The sequence below is a fragment of the Mangifera indica genome, chromosome 2 (assembly GCF_011075055.1).
Source record: "Mangifera indica cultivar Alphonso chromosome 2, CATAS_Mindica_2.1, whole genome shotgun sequence".
Taxonomy (NCBI): domain Eukaryota; kingdom Viridiplantae; phylum Streptophyta; class Magnoliopsida; order Sapindales; family Anacardiaceae; genus Mangifera; species Mangifera indica.
In genome coordinates, this window is record NC_058138.1 from 11,638,813 (window position 1) to 11,656,583 (window position 17,771).

Genomic DNA, 17,771 nt, shown 5'->3' on the forward strand with positions numbered 1-17,771 from the left:
TTATCTTTCACATACTGGAATTGAAGGTTCATGATTATATGTATTGGCTTGTTATGTAGGTTATCAACACTTCCAAATCTATCTGCTTCACAACAAAGAATTGGAGATGCTCTTCTTGAATTTTAAGAATCCGTATCAAATAGAAAAACAAATAAGTCAAAGTTTTTCTAACAAAAAACAATATAATGAGTGACATCAATATCATTCTAGATGTCATAAGGTGCCCTATTTATTGCATCTTGGGTTTCAAACTATTTGATTAATATTTTCCTAGAATCAATATATAGACAATCATTCAATAACTCAACCAATCTATCGTACATCATATTAAGATGAATTTTAACCTTTTTCCCCCAATAATATTTATTGTATTATCCTCCATTGTTGTTTGTCACTTTTACACCCGATGAAGGTAGCCATATATGCCATTTTGATAATAGATAAAATATCAAAATATTTAAAAATTAGAAAATCAAACTAGGAATCCTAATTAAAATAATACGTGAATTTAATTATAATAAATAAAATATGTGAAACAAAGGGGTTAGCACAATAAATATGCTAGGCAAGGGGTTTAGGTGTGAGATATTGCAAATGATAGTTAAAAATGGATTGGATTGATGGTTTAATTTAAGGCTTTGCAGGAGAGTCAGAAATGAGAATGGTGTCTAATTAAGTTAATTAGCTAAATTAATATAAAGTTAAAATTGTTGGTTATTTGTTGTAGACTGTTTAATTACAATTTATTTTGTTAAATAATTTAATGATGAGGGTGATGGCATTATTAAATTTACCCTTCAAATTTACTTAAAAAGTACGGCAGAGAAGATTAAAAAATTATTAGTTTATGCCAAATCCCACGTGTAAAATCATTCTCAGTCAAAAATTCCTTATCAGGATTTATTATAATCATATTTCCCTCCAACTCTTGTCTTTTTGTCGATGTTTAAATTTTAGTTGCAGTCGTGTTTCTGCTAAAATGCGCCGAGGATGAGACGTTGTGGGGGCGTCGGCTAACCGACTCGGTTACACACGTCCCGTGATTGGCTCTTTTGTCGCGTGCGTGAAAGTGACACGTGCCTCTCTCATAAAAACGACGTCGTTAAATAAGAATCACCTCACTACTCTCAATCCCTCACAACTCACTCCCTGCTGGTTACTTTTATCATCTCAAAAAATTCAACTCATACACACAGAAGAGATTTGTAATGATAGCATTGAATTGAATTGAATTGATGTGATGACGTGTTGACTGATTGTTAGATTAACGGCTGAAAAGGTGCCTCTTTTTCTTCCTTTTTCTCCCAGTCGTTGAAATTGATTACTTCCTTTTTCTTTTTCATTTTCATTTTAATTTTATCCTCTCAGGTAAGTGTTTAATTCAGCTTGTCGAGCTCGCGATCTCCGGATCTGCATTGCTTCCGTTCCAAATTTTGTTGAATTGTGTTTACAAGATCTGACCTTTTAAAATGTCGTTTAATTATAGGCTAGTTCTTCGTTTGATGAAAGTGAATGGGAGATTGTTCAAGAAATTCGGTGCTTTGTGTTTCGTAGGGTGCAAGGGACGAGGAAGTTAATTGAAGTGACTGCTGCTTCAGAGTAGAGAAAGGTTTTTCATTTCAAAATTTAAATTGATAGGTTGTTATTCTTTGGTTTCAGGGATATAAAATCTTATGGCTCTTATTTCATTATCTAAATGCTTTTAGCTTGTGTAAGTTGAGTCTTGGTGGAATGTGCTTTGTGTGTGTGTGTGTGTTTTTTTTTTTTTTGTTTAACCATTTGGGGTTCTTTAGTCTGATTCAAGTGGATAATGTTGTTTTGTGTATGAATTTCTTTTCAAGCGGTCTATGGATACGGAATTGTTGTAGTAAATGGTCTAATGGGGAAATGGATGGTATTAGTTTATAATCATGGGTGAGTTTCATAGTGATTTTGGAAGCCTATCGCTAAATAGATAGTTTGTGGAAGTATATTGTAAGAAGATATACATGACTAATTCTAGAACTTTTGTTTGTTTCTGGAGCCCAGTACCATGGATTAAGCTTCTTCAAACTTATTTTACTCCCTTCAGGTTCAAATGCTAGAAGTTATTGTGATAAGAAGGACTTATCAACATAGTAACTATGTGCCTTTTATTAATTTCATAATCCACTTTAAAAATCCATTACAAATCAATTAGTTATGTTCATAAACATGTGATGAACTGTCGTATGGTGCTAACATCAAGATTCCACTGTACATTGTTGGTATATGGCCAAGGTACTTGAAGATTGTGGCTGGGAAGTCAACTTCTAGTGTAGCTTAGATAATGCACTTATCTTAGCTAAAATTATACTTGTTAGCAGTTATTTTATTTGGATAATTAATGTTGTCAAAAAGTTTTTTGACAGGCCAATTGCTTAAGCTCTAATGTGCATAATCCTTCATTTCATCTTTTTGTTGTCACTTTGTTAGGTACATAGCTCAAATATTATATTAAAAGAAAAATGTTGACAACAAGAGGTGTCAGTTACTTCCGAAAGGCCATAGCCTCCCAATCAGCCAAAGGGTTGTAACCTCCCAATCAGTGAAGGTTGCCTAAAGTATCCAAATAATAAGCCATTCTTTTCCTCCTCCATCCAACTCTTCCTTTATGATAACCTCATCTCATCCCAATCCGTAGCAATCAAATACCCAATACTATCACATATTAAATACTATTCAAGTCAATCAAAATATAACCTAAATCAATATTATCCTTCTAATTGATATCTGCTATTATCTTAATTAATATTAACTTCCTATTTAATATTATTTTTCTTATTAATAATATCCTAACACACTCAAATCGAAGATGCTCAACAATCTACTATTGTGAGTGCCACTCAATATGGCAAAGTCTCTATACTCCTTGCTAATAAAAGTTTGTCCCTTGTTGGCAATATATGTGATGGTGATCGTTTTACTTCCAAATAAAAATTCTTTTCGATAGGAAAAATACAAACTTTAAGAAAATCCATAGTTGATAGTCCACTTTCTTCCAAAATAAAATTGGGCACATCATTGATAAGGAGACATGCTGATTTAACAATCTGGTAGTATGAACTTATTCACGAAGATCTTGATCCTATTCCAGTTAATTTTAAATGTCTATGATCATTTCCTATGTGACCAGAATGCCAAGTGCATAGGAGTGAGAGGCAATTTAGAAAACCCCTATAATCAGAGTATATGCAGATTATTTTACAATAAATTTGTTATTACATTTTAGAATTAGTATTACATCTATCTTTCAGTGAAGGGTTATGTTATGTCAGCTTACGTGCCAATATCATTATATATGAGCTAACTGAGCACAATATGTAATGGATTAAACGACAATGGAGCAATACAAAATCTCAGATGTGTAAAATTGAGCATAGAACTTTATTTACAAATCACATTTAGCCAATATGTGGAATCTTAACAAATCTAAAGTGACGGTCTCATCGTGACCTGCTTGTGTGCAGGTCACAGAACTTGTCCCCTGGAAAGAAGGGCAGGTTTAGTTGTGTAGAATACTCCATTAGTGACAAATGTACTTTATAATTACAGCTTTGGTAACAAAGCAAACCCAAGATGTCTTCAATAAAAATCATGAGATCTCTATTTTATGTGACTTTAATGAAGTTTTATGAACTTATAATCTTATATCTTTATTTGTCAGTCTTCATCAAGGAGTAATTTATTTAATTTTGCTTGATTCATTAGACTGTTATTCTATCCTAAGCAAATTCTTCTTTGCTTTGCTAGTTCTCTCCTATTAAGCCATTTTTCTGGATTCTATGTAAAATATGTACTCAATAAACCAGGCATTTTAACTGATTTATCAAAGACTATTGTTTTCTGGGCAGGTCTGCTTCTGGTTGATTTTGTTGATTTGCACTATGGGTGTCTCAGGAAAGTGGATAAGGGCATTGGTTGGTTTAAAAAAGTCAGAAAGGTCACCGTCTTCAGAAAAGGATGAAAATGTGGGTATTATATCTTCTGCTTACTTTTTAAGTATTTCATATTCATGGTGATTGCAAGTTTTTGAAGTTGCTAAATAAATGTATGATTGTTGCAATATGGGACTCGTCTAAATGTTGAAATTATTGCAATTGTCTTAAACTGCTAATTGAATATATGGTTGATGCAATGTGGTCTCTTCTAAAAGCCTGAAGCACCAATATGTTTACATTTTCTTTTCCCTTGTTACACACTACAAATAAGCTTCTTCCATTCGTATTGTAACCATGTGTAGTTAGGATTAAGACCTGGTTTGAGTCAACCACAATCCGATATCTAACAAATTGTTTGGAATCAGATGATAACGCTTTGTCAACTATTTCTGTCATTCGTGAAATGATATGGTTTCTATGTCTTTTCTAAAAGAATTTAACAGATTTTACTTTGGTTATTGTATTCATTATCTAGATTAAGCCCTATTTTATGAGTTCCAGTGTTTCAAATCTTGATGTTTTTCAATCAGTGGATTCATTAACTACCAGAGAAGTTCAAAGATGTTTGATTCTAATTAAAAAACTGCAGGATTAAAGGGATAAAAAGGTTGTACTTTAATCTCATACTCCTATCTTGTCACAGAGGGCAGCAACTAGCAAGTTTCGGCATCATAGAAAGCATTCAGTGGAGATTGATACTGATGAACTTCAAGATGAATTTGATCAGAATGTTGTTCCACAAGTTGGAGATATTAATACAAATGTGATTGCGGAGACTGTTGGCTCTCCTTCAGATTCACTGCAAGTGCAAAATATTGTTCACGATCAACAAAACTTGAGAGAAGAATGGGCTGCAACACGCATCCAAACAGCATTTCGTGGATTTTTGGTATTGATTTCCTCATGGCATCATTTAGCCCTTTTCATTAAGCAATTATTACAAATTAAATTGTGATTTCTTGTTCAATTTTATGCATACATATTATTTGGGACTTCTAAGTGCTTTTTTGAGAATTAAAAGTAGAAGAGACTAAAAAGCATTTATTGGGAAGTTAAGGAAAGCTGCTACTCTATTTAATGCAAGTTTTGTGATTTAGAAGACTTTAGTATTCGTAATTAGTTTTTTTACAAGACTTTCTATAGATTAGCCATTGATCAGATTTTTGTTATAAATAAAATTAAGGCCAAAGAAGGTGCCTTCTATGTCTCCGTTTGAAAATTATGATAATTAATCTTTTAATCACTGAAGCCTTGTCATTTGTTGTTAGGATCTGCCTCACAAAAGTTGTTCTACTCTATCAAAGGTGTTAAGTGTTGTCATTTTGGATTATGCAAACTCTTATGTTGTGTTTTGTGCTTAGGATTAGATCAGGCTAGTCTAGAATTGAATTTGATATTCTATGATACTATCAATTGTTTGATGTGGTATCATATTGGACAAGATTTTATATGTTGTGTAAACTAAAATTTCACTATTATTTTATTTGAAAGCTATAGTGATAAAAAAGTCTTTAATGGGATGAACTCGTGTCCACCTATCTAATCGTGATGGGCATGCATATTGCGTGTTGATGTGATGTGCTTGGTTGGATAGATGCACATGTGTTTGTCCCACCAAAGAATTTTTGTTAGTGACAACTAAGAGAATGTTTATGAATTACCTCAAATTGGTTATTAAACATCTTAAATATGATTATAAATTACTAAATATGTTTTTTTTAATCTTATATATTTATATTTGTGTGTGTATGTATACATATTTGTATTACTAACGTATTAGAATCAATTAAATGTATGTTAACTAAATATATGAGTATTAATTCAACTTGATTATTGAATGATAAATATTTTTCATTCATGACAATAAATTAGAGTAACAATTCAAAATTAAAATTATTATAACCGACATAAACAAAAGCTAATAGTATATTTAAATTATAGGTGAAAAATGAATATTATAAAGGTTTTTATTTAAAAAATGAATTAGTATATGTACGCAACTTGGAAGTGAGAGTGGAATCTATGACAAAATCACATGATGTCATCAGAAAACTTTGTATAAAGTGCTAGTTATGATTCTCTCAGGATAGAATGTTTATCTTAATAATAATAGCGAAAAAATTTGATAAAATGTAATCTTTAGGCTATGGTGTAGAGAATGTGTTAGTGTCTCTTTTAAACTTATGCATTCTCTACATCACAACCTAAAGATTACATTTTATCATATCTTATCATTAACATTTGTAAATCCCTAAACTTTAGGGATAGAAATTTCAAATTAGTCATTGTGTATTTCTTTTTCCAAGTTTTGACTGATTTAATTTTTTCCTAGTATAGATTGATTAATTTCTAGTTTGTTGTTTTAAAATTTGCAAATTCACCTATTCACCAGTGAATGGAGTCTAGCAAGAATTTTTCAATTTCTCAATTGTTGTTTCATGGTATCCAAGCATAGGCTCTAAGAATTCTATTTTATTTTTTCCTCACTCTTAGTAGAAAAAAAAGGGTGCAATCTACTTGAATATTGCTAAAACCCTACTAAAATATTGCTGAAAAAATTTTCAAATCTTAGACGTCGTCAAAGTTCCTCATAGTCATGGCAGTATCTATCAAACATCCACAACAACTATCAAAAAAAAAATATAACCCGCTAAAAACCTAAGATCTCATTGGAAAATCTTCAAATCTACCAAAAACTTTGTCCAACAATCACAAAAGTTGTTGATTTACAGCTACACACTACCAGAAGTTGTTGATTTACTAATAGGAGTCATCAAAAGTTGTCAATTTACAATCTTTCAATAGTTTCAACCTGTTAGAAGTTTCCAAATGTGCCATAAGTCGTTTGAAGTGTTAGATCTATTGCCAAAAATTGTTGATATGCTCCTTGCTAGAAATTTCAATTGTCAATATTTTGCCAAAGGTCGTTGTTTACTCTTGGAGGTCGAAAGCTTTTCTTCCTCACTAAACATCAAATTTGGAGTCTGGTCTTGTGGTGGTTACTTCGGAGATAAGTGGTGAACAATAGAACAACCTTGATATTCATATTGCTCTTCGAAAAGGAGTAAAATCTTGTACACAACATCTTATTGTGAATCATGTTACATACTCAAAATTGTTTGATCAATAAAGAGAATGTGTTTCAAGGATATATAGTGTTGAAATTCCTAAAGACATTCAGAATGCCTTACGAATTCCAAAGTAGAGGTTTACAGTTATAGAAGAAATGAAGACATTAACAAGTAATGACCCTTTGAAGATTGTGGACTTACCATGAGAAAAAGAATGTTGTTGGCTGTTAGTGGGATTGTATTGTCAAGTGTAGGTCTGATGGAGCTATTGAAAGGGACAATGCTAGGTTAGTTGCTTAGGAATTTACTCAAACATTTGGTATTGATTATCAAGAAAAGTATGGTTGCAAAATTAAATTCAATCATAGTATTACTTTCATTAGTTGCCAATCCTGACCAAGAACTACATCAGGTGGATATAACAAATACCTTTTTAAATGGAGAGTTTGATGAAGAGATTTATATAAAAGTTCCACCGAATTTTGAGAATAAAGTATTAGAACAATCTCTTGGGGCTTGGTTCAAAAGGTTTAGTTTAATTGTGAAGAGCTTCAAGTACAGTAAAGGGCAAGCTAACCATACTCTACTTTCCAAACATTCCCACGAAGGTAAAGTATCTACCTTGGTTATTTATGTGAATGATATTATCATAACATGAGATGATGTTCAAGAGATTGGGAATTTGAAAAAATACTTGAAGATGAAATTTGAAGTCAAAGATTTCGGAAACCTTGGACACTTTCTTGGCTTGGAGGTGGTGTGAAGCAAACATATATGTCTCTCAAAAATGTATATTCTTGACTTATTGATAGAGATTGAGAAATTAGGGTGTAAACTGGCTGGTATATGTTTAGAATTGAGTTGGAAGTTCAAGATTACTTAAGAAGAAGATCCTCTAGTAGACAAAGGGAGATACCACTAACTAGTAGGTAAACTCATCTACTTGTCACTCACAAGAGTGGATATTGCTTTTGCAGTAAGCGTTTTTGAGTAGATATATGCATGCACCATCATAAGACACCTTGTCATTGTCAATCGTATCATAAGGTATCTTAAAGAGACTCCAGAGAAAGGAATTTTGTTTCAGAAGATTGACCAAAGAGAGAATTATGCAGATGTTGATTGGGCATGGTCTATTAAAGATAGGAGATCCATTACTGGTTACTAAAAGTTGGGAAAATCTTGTCACTTGGAAGAGTAAGAAGTAGTTGGTCGTATCCTGCAGTAGTGTTGAAGCTAAGTTTAAAGTCTTAGCACAAGGAGTTTGTGAGCTTACTCTGGCTTAAATGACTAATGGTAAACTTGAAGATTTTTTGGATAGGTTCTATGAAGCTCTATAGTGATACTAACTATGCAGTTAAAATTGCAGAAAATAAGTGCACCATGATTGAACTAAGCATATCGAGATTGATAGACACTTTATTAAGAAGAAAGTGGAAAAAGGGATTATCAATGTATTGTATGTCTCAACCAAATTTCAAGAAGTTGATCTACTAACCGAAACTTTGCTTAAACCTGGATTTTAATTCTTGGTAAGCAAGATGGGAATGATAAACATCCATTCACCGACTTGAGGGGGAGAGTAGCAAGCCAGGAATAAATACCTAAAATTTAGCGATAAAATTCCAATTTAGTCACTTAATATCTCTTTTTCCCTAGTTTAGACTGATTTGGTTCCTTTTCCTAATTTAGGGGGTAATCACTTTCCTCATTTGCTGTTATAAAATATATAAATTCACTTATTCATTGTTGAATGAAATCAAGTAAGAACTATTCAAATTCTCAATTCAAAGTCATAGTAGTACACATATTATTCCAATTAATATCTAGTTAATGATACTAGTTATCATATTATTAATTGAAATTGAAATTTCAAAAGTTAGTCTCATAAACATGGAATAAGGTAATCCCATGATTTTTCATGGAGTTAGACTTAGTTATTCCATGTAGATGTGATAAATTTATGGACCTGAGATATCTTACATTCCCCTTGTGTAGGAAAAAAAAAATGATAGGATTTACTGACTTTTGAAATTATCCAATCCCATTTTTTCCTATCCAGCAAAACACCCATAATCTTTTATTTTGGCTGGGAAGACTTGACTAAGTAGGTTGTAAACCCATGTTGTCCTGGGCAAGGATCTTTGTTTATAAACAAACTGCAAATCATAAAGCCAGCCTGTGACTATATTTTGACTGTGTAACATAGCTTAGAAAATTTTCTTTGTGCAATTATTTCCGGCATACCTGGTTATGACCTTAAAGTAAGGTATAAACTTATTGCTTTTGCCAAGTTAAAAAGGAAAATGTAAAAGTGGTTTATTTAACACTATATTAGCAAACAATATTTATGAAACTAACTAAAATGAACATTCAATTTTACATGGGTTCAGAGGTTATTGTGAGAGCATGTAGCACATAGTGGTCTGTTTCTGGATTGTTTAATTAGATTGGTTTGGCAAGTGAACTATCACAGGTTTTGTTAGATGAATATGATTTTCTAGTTGGAAAGGATAATGTGGCCATGTGTCCTATATTAAGATCATGCAATGACTGAGGGATTTAGAGGTTGCTTCTCTGTAAATATTTGATGTTATCGCACTACATCTTGTGACTTATCTTCAAACTGTACTCAGATAGAAAAGTTTCATGCTACTTTAAATTGAGTAACTTTTTGACTCTAAATTAAACTGAAAGCTGCTTCTGCGTACTAAAGTTTTCCATTATCATTTGTTGTTAGTTGAGTTACTTTTTGACTCTAAATTGAATTGAATGCTGCTTCTGCTCCACTAAAGCCATTTTATTGTCACTTGCTGATGGATTATTAAATTATAGAAGGTGAAAACTATAAGCCTTTCATAATATTTCTGGAACAAATACTCTTCTGGCTGGAACAACATAATTTTCTTTTTGATGTCATGTTGTACTTGTCAGAGTAGGTGTATATTATGCACCTATTTCAAGTCTGCTGATTTAATAATTTGTATATCCATATCTTTTTAAATTCCTTTTCAGTCTAGCATTTTTGTTCTAACTAGTTTGTCTTGGTGATACATATCAGGCTAGAAGAGCTTTACGAGCATTGAAAGGGTTAGTGAGACTTCAAGCCCTTGTCAGAGGTCATGCGGTGAGAAAACAAGCTGCAATAACTCTTCGCTGCATGCAAGCTTTAGTCAGAGTTCAGGCCCGTGTTCGAGCAAGGCGTGTTCGATTAGCTTTGGAGAGTCAAACTGCACAGCAGAAACTTCAGCAACAACTTGCAAATGAGGCTCGTGTTCGAGAAATAGAGGTAAGTAACTTTATATAGTGTATAATCATACTGTTCTTAGCTATTTTCCTTGTTTTCTTTTGGTGCAGTGGGAACTTTCCATCTTTCCCTATTTTCCAATGGAGCTGGAGTGCTAAACCTAATAATTATGGTAGATGTGAATAAATAATTAGGATATGGTAGTCCTACTAAGGTGGAACATATAAAGCATTTGAAGAAAGTCTCTGGTTTCCATTTGGACTTGTAGCTGTATGGTCAATCTTGATGTTTCTTATTTGCTGTATTTGAAGTTGGTGATTCCTCTTATGATAAGAGGAAAGGAGTTCTGAAGTACTTTTTATAGAAGAAACTATATTGCAGTAACTTAGCATTCCTGGAGTTACTACAGTTTTATTATACATTAATGGTCAGAAAATTTTAGGGTTGCTTCTTCATCCACTGTTTTAGCTAGTTGAATTCAGTTTGATTCAGTGCTCATATCAGTTTGATTCTAATTTAATGCAGGAAGGTTGGTCTCAGTGTAGGAACAGTTGCTTCATCACACTGTTTTGGCTAGTTAAATTCACTTCAACTCAGAGTGCTCATACCAGTTTGATTCTGACTTAATGCAGGAAGGGTGGTGTGACAGTGTAGGATCAGTTGAAGAAATTCAAGCCAAGTTGCTCAAGAGGCAGGAGGCTGCTGCCAAGCGTGAGAGAGCCATGGCATATGCTCTTGCCCATCAGGTATATTTTCTTTTGTTCCCATTGTGGGATTATGGAAGAAACAAATTTTGTTATGAAATGATTGATTGATTTTTATTAAAGGAGTTATTAATATCTACAAGGGAGGGTTCATAACTTTATATATGTGCCTTGCCATAGTATATAAGTTCGCTTTTCCATGAATTTTCTGGAGTGTTATACGTGCACACATTTAATGTCTTTAGTTGGCTCTTATTCATCCAGTTAATTGGTACCTCTCCGGTGTTCTAATTATTTAAACTCTTGTTGGGGCTAGTGTTAAGCGCTAAATTAAAGTGATTTTAAGTTTTTGTTCAAGTCTGGCTTCTATTTATCAGTTGCCAGCCTACCATGTGTCCAAGAATAATCTCCAGGGGTTTGCATTCCCTAGCAGGTTTGTGTGTAAGATCATTGTTTGTTCCTTCAGTGGCAGGCAGGATCGAGACAGCAGTCTGCCCCTTCTGGATTTGAACCAGATAAGAGCAGCTGGGGATGGAACTGGTTGGAGAGATGGATGGCTGTCCGGCCTTGGGAAAACCGCCTTCTTGACATTAATCTTAAGGATGGAGTAATGATACATGAGAATGAATCAGCTGAGACTAACAGTGGCTCCAAGTCTCAGATAAAATCTTCTGGCAAGAAACCATTTTCCTCCAACCTTTCAATTCAGAAAACAGGTCCATCTCAGTCTGATGGAAGTAGTTCTTCCCCTGGCATATCAGCAGGCATGCTAGAGGCATTCGCAATGCAGTTTGCCAAGCCAAAGTCCAAACCACTTCTCGAAGATGTAATTGAAGAAGTCAATTCAAGGCCTGCTGGAATTGGTGCCAGATCCCATAGTAATCCAAAAGAGAGATCCACACAATCAGATAAAGCAGTAAAGAAGCGCCTGTCTCTTCCTAACAATGGTTAGTTTATGGTCTCTCACTTCCCTCTCCCCTATAGACATCCACTCGACAGGATAATTTACTTGGAGTAAAACAGTTAAGCAGAAAAAGGACTGTAGTGCTATTTTCTGTCCCAGTCATCAGTTATATCAAGGATTTATTTTCTCTCACTAGGCTACGTAAATAAGGTCTATCTGAATCCTAAGCATGAGAATTCCTGCATCAGATTATTAAATATTTAGGAATAATTAATTACACAAAACTATTATTTCTCTATTTTATCCTTCAGTTAGGTACTAGTTTATTTTCTGCAACTTCCTCACTGACTTCTGTGTCAATGGTGAAAAAGTTTTAGTCTTCAATTTTCCAAAGTACTTCTCCTGTATCTGTTATGCATGAATTGTATTGGATTTTATTAATGCTCTACTTGATTTGCTTTTAGCTGTCGAGGCTCATGGGACTCGGACAACAAGGGTTGGAAGATCTGCTGCTGCTAAAGTGACACCAGGCTCTCATAAACCCATCAATGGTAAAGCCAAGATTAATGGAAAAGGGGATTCAACCCCTAAAAGATCTGTTCCGGTGTCTTGATCTGTAGCAATAAGAATGCAATGGAAGAAGCAAATCCATTCAGGTACCCCTGTTTCCATATGTATATAGAGTCACGTTTTGAGGAGATGAATGAAATCATGCTGCATATTTTCCATTCAAGATATTGGTGGTTTTATCATAGTGGAGTCAGTTTCACAATGAGAGGGTGGGCAGGCATGTGACGGAATAAGATTGGCAGATTCAATGTGACTGTTGTATTCATCTTTCATTTATGTTTTTAATTATGTGATCGCATATAATTTAGTTTCAAATGTATGATTTCGAGAGCAGCTGTTGTTTCAGTACTGTGGTTGTGGGTTTTCTTTTTTCCATTTGGAGTCGTTGGGTTAAGGGAATTTGAAATCAGCAATGGGCAGTGTAGTGGATTTATTTGTAATCCTTATTTAGGTCTTAGAATTCTGTAAATGTTATCAAGTTGCAATTTAGAGTTGGGTCAGTAAAACCCGAGGAACTGATCATAGCTACAAATTCTTCCACTATTCTTAATTTCTTTCATGCAATGCAAGTGGATAAAACTAAGAAAAAATCTGTAATATATTTTAAGCTACGGTAGAATATATTATCAAGTGAATTTGTTATGTTTTCTCTTATTCATCTTTATTTTGAATTGACTTTTAGTATATATAATTATCACTTGGCATAATATATGTATTGATCCATTACATTTCTTTGGCATCTTAAACTCTCTAATTTTTCTTTTTTTATCTTCATATTGAATTATTTTTTGTTATTGTTATATATGATGCATTACTTCGGCATGAATGAATTGACCTATCATTTTACTACATATTATCTTATTATAATAAATTTTCGGGAGAAAACTATTTTTTACCCTTTTTTAAATTGAATGATACGTGTAACTTTTTTTGTTTAAATTTTTTCTTCAACTTTATTAATAAAAAAAGTATTTATTGTTTTCTGTCTAATTTAAATTATATTATTTTATTTTTTCATTTCTTTAAATTTTTTATTTCTCTTAGGAAGAACCACTTACTTCCCCACTACCACGAGTGACCTTGCCATCCCTTCTTCACAAAAAATAGAATCCTAATTTGAATTTTTTTAATGTCAATCTTAAGCTCCCCTTCATTCAATCTGAAAGTCAATCTTCTAACTGCAATACAAAACTCTTAGCAACCAAGTCTCAAAGTCCCTCAATTCTTGCTCTTGTTTGTTATCTACGACTACGACACTCTCATTTGTTGTCTCTTATTTCAAGGACCCACTCTACCACCGTAAACCTTTTCTATGCCATTAGTGCGAGGCGCACTAGACTAACGCCAACGGCCCACCAGCTTGAGCAGGCCATGAGACTGCCATCGCTACCTGCTATTTGAAGTCTGCCTAGCCTCCTACTCTTTGCTTGCTTGGTTCCAGACCTCTTTCAAATTAACATTAATTTGAAATTTTAATTTTCTCAAATCCCTGCTAGTAAAGACCGAAACATTATAATTATTTTTGTAAGATTAAATATTGTAAGGGTAAAACAGTAAGTTCAAATAAGTACTCGGGACATTTTGTAATGATAATGTGTATATTTTAATGTTACCGTTAAGGGTATAAAAGTAATTAAAATTATTGAACTTCAAAAGTCAATTACTATGTGTCTTTTTCATGTTTCTAAGTTAACAAAATTTATTTACAAAACCTACTCGAAGTTGGAAAAATATTATTTAAGCTAAAAACAGGCTACACCATGAATGCTTTTAATTATAGATAACTTTACAGATCATGTTATTTGTGGCGTGTGTTCATTTACTCTATTTCTTAAGTTTGAGTTATTGTAATAACCATATGTATATCCAAGGTAATTTCCATTATTTGACTCTTAATTATAGTCGAAATATATTGAGTCTATAATTATAGAGATTAACACTCACATTATATAAAACTAATTGGTTTGTGTTAAAGTCTAATCTCTTATACTTATATACACTCACTTATATTGTATATATTAAATGTAAAACTTTAGTTTTCAGTACTTTCCCTCAAGTGCAACCACTAGACATATCAATTAGGTTGGGTCAAATAGAGGCCTGGCCTGAAGCATGAATTTGAAGCCCAATCTGGTACTATAATATGTCGAGTCTGGTCCATAACCCTTTAAGATCGGGTATGAGCTTTAATATTAAATTCATAAACCAATCCAACCTGACCCCATTACTATTTAAAAAATAAAAATTACAAAAAATATATCAGAGAACGGATGGCAGAAGGCATAAGCCTTTTAATTTTTTTAATTTTTTAATTTATTTATTTTTCTTTATATAAACTAATTCAACTCTGCTTCAATTTTTTATTTCTCTCAATCTCAATTATTTCATTATATTCTCAATCTCATTTTCTCTCATCAACTCTTTTTCAGAAATTATCTAAATTCATAAATAATAATTTTTTGTGTTTATAATTTCATTTTCATTTCAATTTTATCATTACAAAATATTACAAATAACTTTAATGTCAAAAGAATTCAAAGATTTTGATGTTAAAAATGAGTAGATAAATGATATAGTATATATATATATATATATATATATATATATATATATATATATATATATATATATATATATATATATATATATATGTTTATAATTTATATAGCATGTAAATTAATTTATTTGTACTATATTATAAACTTATAATATTTTTCATTACATAACCACAATATTCCTTCATCACAAATGAGAGATTATAAATAAAATATTCGAGGTATTGTTCTCGATTTTAATAATTAAAAAATAATTTATATTTAAAAATTCTAATTAAATTTTAAAAAGAATTGTTTAACGAGTCGGCCCATTTAAGGCCCAACCCTATATATAGGGTTGGATTTTGGGCCTTCAAAAATATATGGGTCAACCCAACCTGAAGGCCCATTTCTGTATGGGCTTGGGCCTAGCTTGGCCTGACTTATTGTCATGTCTAGCAACCACCATAGGTTGTTAGACTTGTCATTTGGTTGAGTCTGTTTTTGGATGGGTGTATTGTTATTTATATCTAAGAACACTTTAAGCTATTAAGTTCGTCGTTTGGTTCATACTCTAATACCATGTCAAAATATTTAAGCCTATAAGTGTGGAGATTGAAACTCATATTACACAAAACTAATTGACTTGTGTTAAGTTCTAATCTCCTACACTTATATACTACTTATATTATATTTATTAGATATGAGACTTTAGTCTCCAACACCCTCGTTCAAGTGCAATCACCATAGGTTGTTAGACTTATTGTTTGATTGAGTCTGTTTTTGAACAGATGATTGTCACTTATAGCTAAAAACACTTTAGGCTGTTTGGCTCCTACTTTGATACCATATCAAAATATTTTGGACCTATAAGTATAGAGATTGAAACTCATATTACATAAAACTAATTAAATTGTGTTAAGGTCCAATCTTTCACACTTATATATCACTTATTTATTAGATATGAGACTTTAGTCTCCAATATGTTTGTTATGTAAGTGTGATTTTGATGGTGCATGGTTGCGTGAGAAAGTTACATGCTCGTGTGTGTTGACAAAGGCAAAATGGTAATGTCCCACAAGGTGTGTGAAAATGGCTAAGTCTGGAAGAAGCACACGCTCATGTATGAAATGATACATGCTCGTGTGTGTTCATTAAATTTGAATTTTAGATAAGGAGCAATTTCATGACGGTTACAAAAAACTTTCATTAATGGGTAACGGTACACACGCTTGCGTGTCATGAATTTCAATTAAAATAATAAAAATGTTGGGTTGTTTGATTGACACAATTCATCATATTTTCAAAAAGGAGGAAGAGAGTTGAGAGAGATTTTGAAGTCTTTGAAGCCAAAAGATGCAAGAAGACATTGAAAAATCATCCAAGCCACGTGAAGGTTATGTAATCGTCGAAAACGAGTTTAGTTGGTGACTTTACTTTGTTCTTTGGTTACACAAAAAGGCTTTGAGGCATGTTATATCTTGTTTAGATAATCTGATGATCTATATTGATATCATATATATGATGAGGAAATTTGTTAATATGCTTGGATAACTTTCGATAGTATGTTGATGATTTTGAGTTGAGTAAATTGCATTGCCACAACATTGTTACATATGGTTGTAATGAATATTAAACCTTGCCTATATCTTTTTATGGCTTGGAAGGCTTATAAGTTATGGAACATATTTGTTTACAGTATGGCATTTTGACAAATTGTGTGCCTAGATTCAATTTTGTTGATAATGATGGATGTCGTGGAAGCTGTGGATTGGAGTATGGATCGATTTATTTGATTGTGCATGATATTAGGTCATTATATGCTAGATACACGTATAGGCTTGATAAGTTTTTGATTGGTGTGGTTTTGCTTGATTTAGGATGAAGTATAAGGATTGGAAAATGCAAAATCAAGCATGACAAAATCTATAGAAATGTTGTTACATGCCTGTGCAAGTTTAAGAGCATGACCGTGTATATTTAGGTGCAAATTATTCTCATGTGCGTTGAGTGAACAACATGTAGAATTAAGGCAAGACACACACCTGTGTGGTATGAGACATATGATCGTGTGTGCTACCTTAGGATAATACACTTGTGTAGGACTTTAGCAAGCCTATGTATGGTGATTCAGATCACACACCCATGTAAGACGAGCACATAGTAGTGTATATTTGAGAAATTTGGAAATGAGCATGTACAAAACTAGCCACGCCTATATATGGTTATGCAAAATGACTATTTTACCATTGGGATAGAAAAATACGGAGAATATAGTGAGTATGATTCTAACAAAGGCAATATGAAACTGAAATTATTTTGAAGGTGTTTGATTGTGTGTATGACAACATGAAGGGTATTTTGGGGGTGCTCAACAATGTGAACGATAACACGAATCTCAACTAGAGTGATTCTAAGTTAAAAACTGAAAACAATGTATTATATTATTTTAGCCATCAAGTTGTGTATAGTGTGATAGTGAAAATATTAGGGCTAGTTTGTGTGATCTTGATAGCTATTTGATTATTATGCACCAACGCATAGTGTCTTAGTATTTGAGATGCTCATGCACATATTGACATTGGGTGTCTTAGCATTTAAGATGCTAATGCGATATTGAGAGAGGCCTGAGGTCTTACTCCTCTTGTGAAAGGGTATCCTTAGTCTAAAACCTAACTGTCAAATGTACAAAGTGCACTTTATGATTGACATCTATAATGTCTCATACTTTTATCAAGAGCCCGGGACGCTGATATACATCGTTTGACATTAGTCATTTGGG

The 17,771-nt window shown here is 32.7% G+C and overlaps 1 protein-coding gene across 3 annotated transcripts; it reads left to right on the forward strand.

Moving 5' to 3' along the window:
• The first annotated feature begins 1,117 nt into the window (after positions 1-1,117).
• On the forward strand, positions 1,118-13,097 carry LOC123209502 (protein IQ-DOMAIN 5-like). 3 transcript variants are annotated; one of them, XM_044627581.1, is made up of 8 exons: positions 1,118-1,279; positions 1,487-1,638; positions 3,873-3,989; positions 4,603-4,848; positions 10,092-10,319; positions 10,910-11,023; positions 11,448-11,928; positions 12,350-13,097. In XM_044627581.1, the coding sequence occupies exons 3-8, from the start codon at positions 3,906-3,908 to the stop codon at positions 12,496-12,498; spliced, it is 1,302 nt and encodes a 433-aa protein (XP_044483516.1). In that variant the 5' UTR covers positions 1,118-1,279; positions 1,487-1,638; positions 3,873-3,905; the 3' UTR covers positions 12,499-13,097. The 3 variants fall into 3 exon arrangements, with proteins under 3 accessions (XP_044483516.1, XP_044483517.1, XP_044483515.1); XM_044627582.1 differs by having other exon boundaries at positions 1,487-1,609; positions 3,854-3,989; XM_044627580.1 differs by having other exon boundaries at positions 1,119-1,279; positions 1,487-1,609.
• The last annotated feature ends 4,674 nt before the right edge of the window (positions 13,098-17,771 follow it).

Bases quoted from the DNA above. Each gene is read 5' to 3' on its own strand.
- LOC123209502 (XM_044627581.1), top strand. From the start codon at position 3,906: ATGGGTGTCTCAGGAAAGTGGATAAGGGCATTGGTTGGTTTAAAAAAG. The intron at 4,849-10,091 runs GTATTGATTTCC...GATACATATCAG, and splicing joins CAGCATTTCGTGGATTTTTG to GCTAGAAGAGCTTTACGAGC. The intron at 10,320-10,909 runs GTAAGTAACTTT...GACTTAATGCAG, and splicing joins CTCGTGTTCGAGAAATAGAG to GAAGGGTGGTGTGACAGTGT.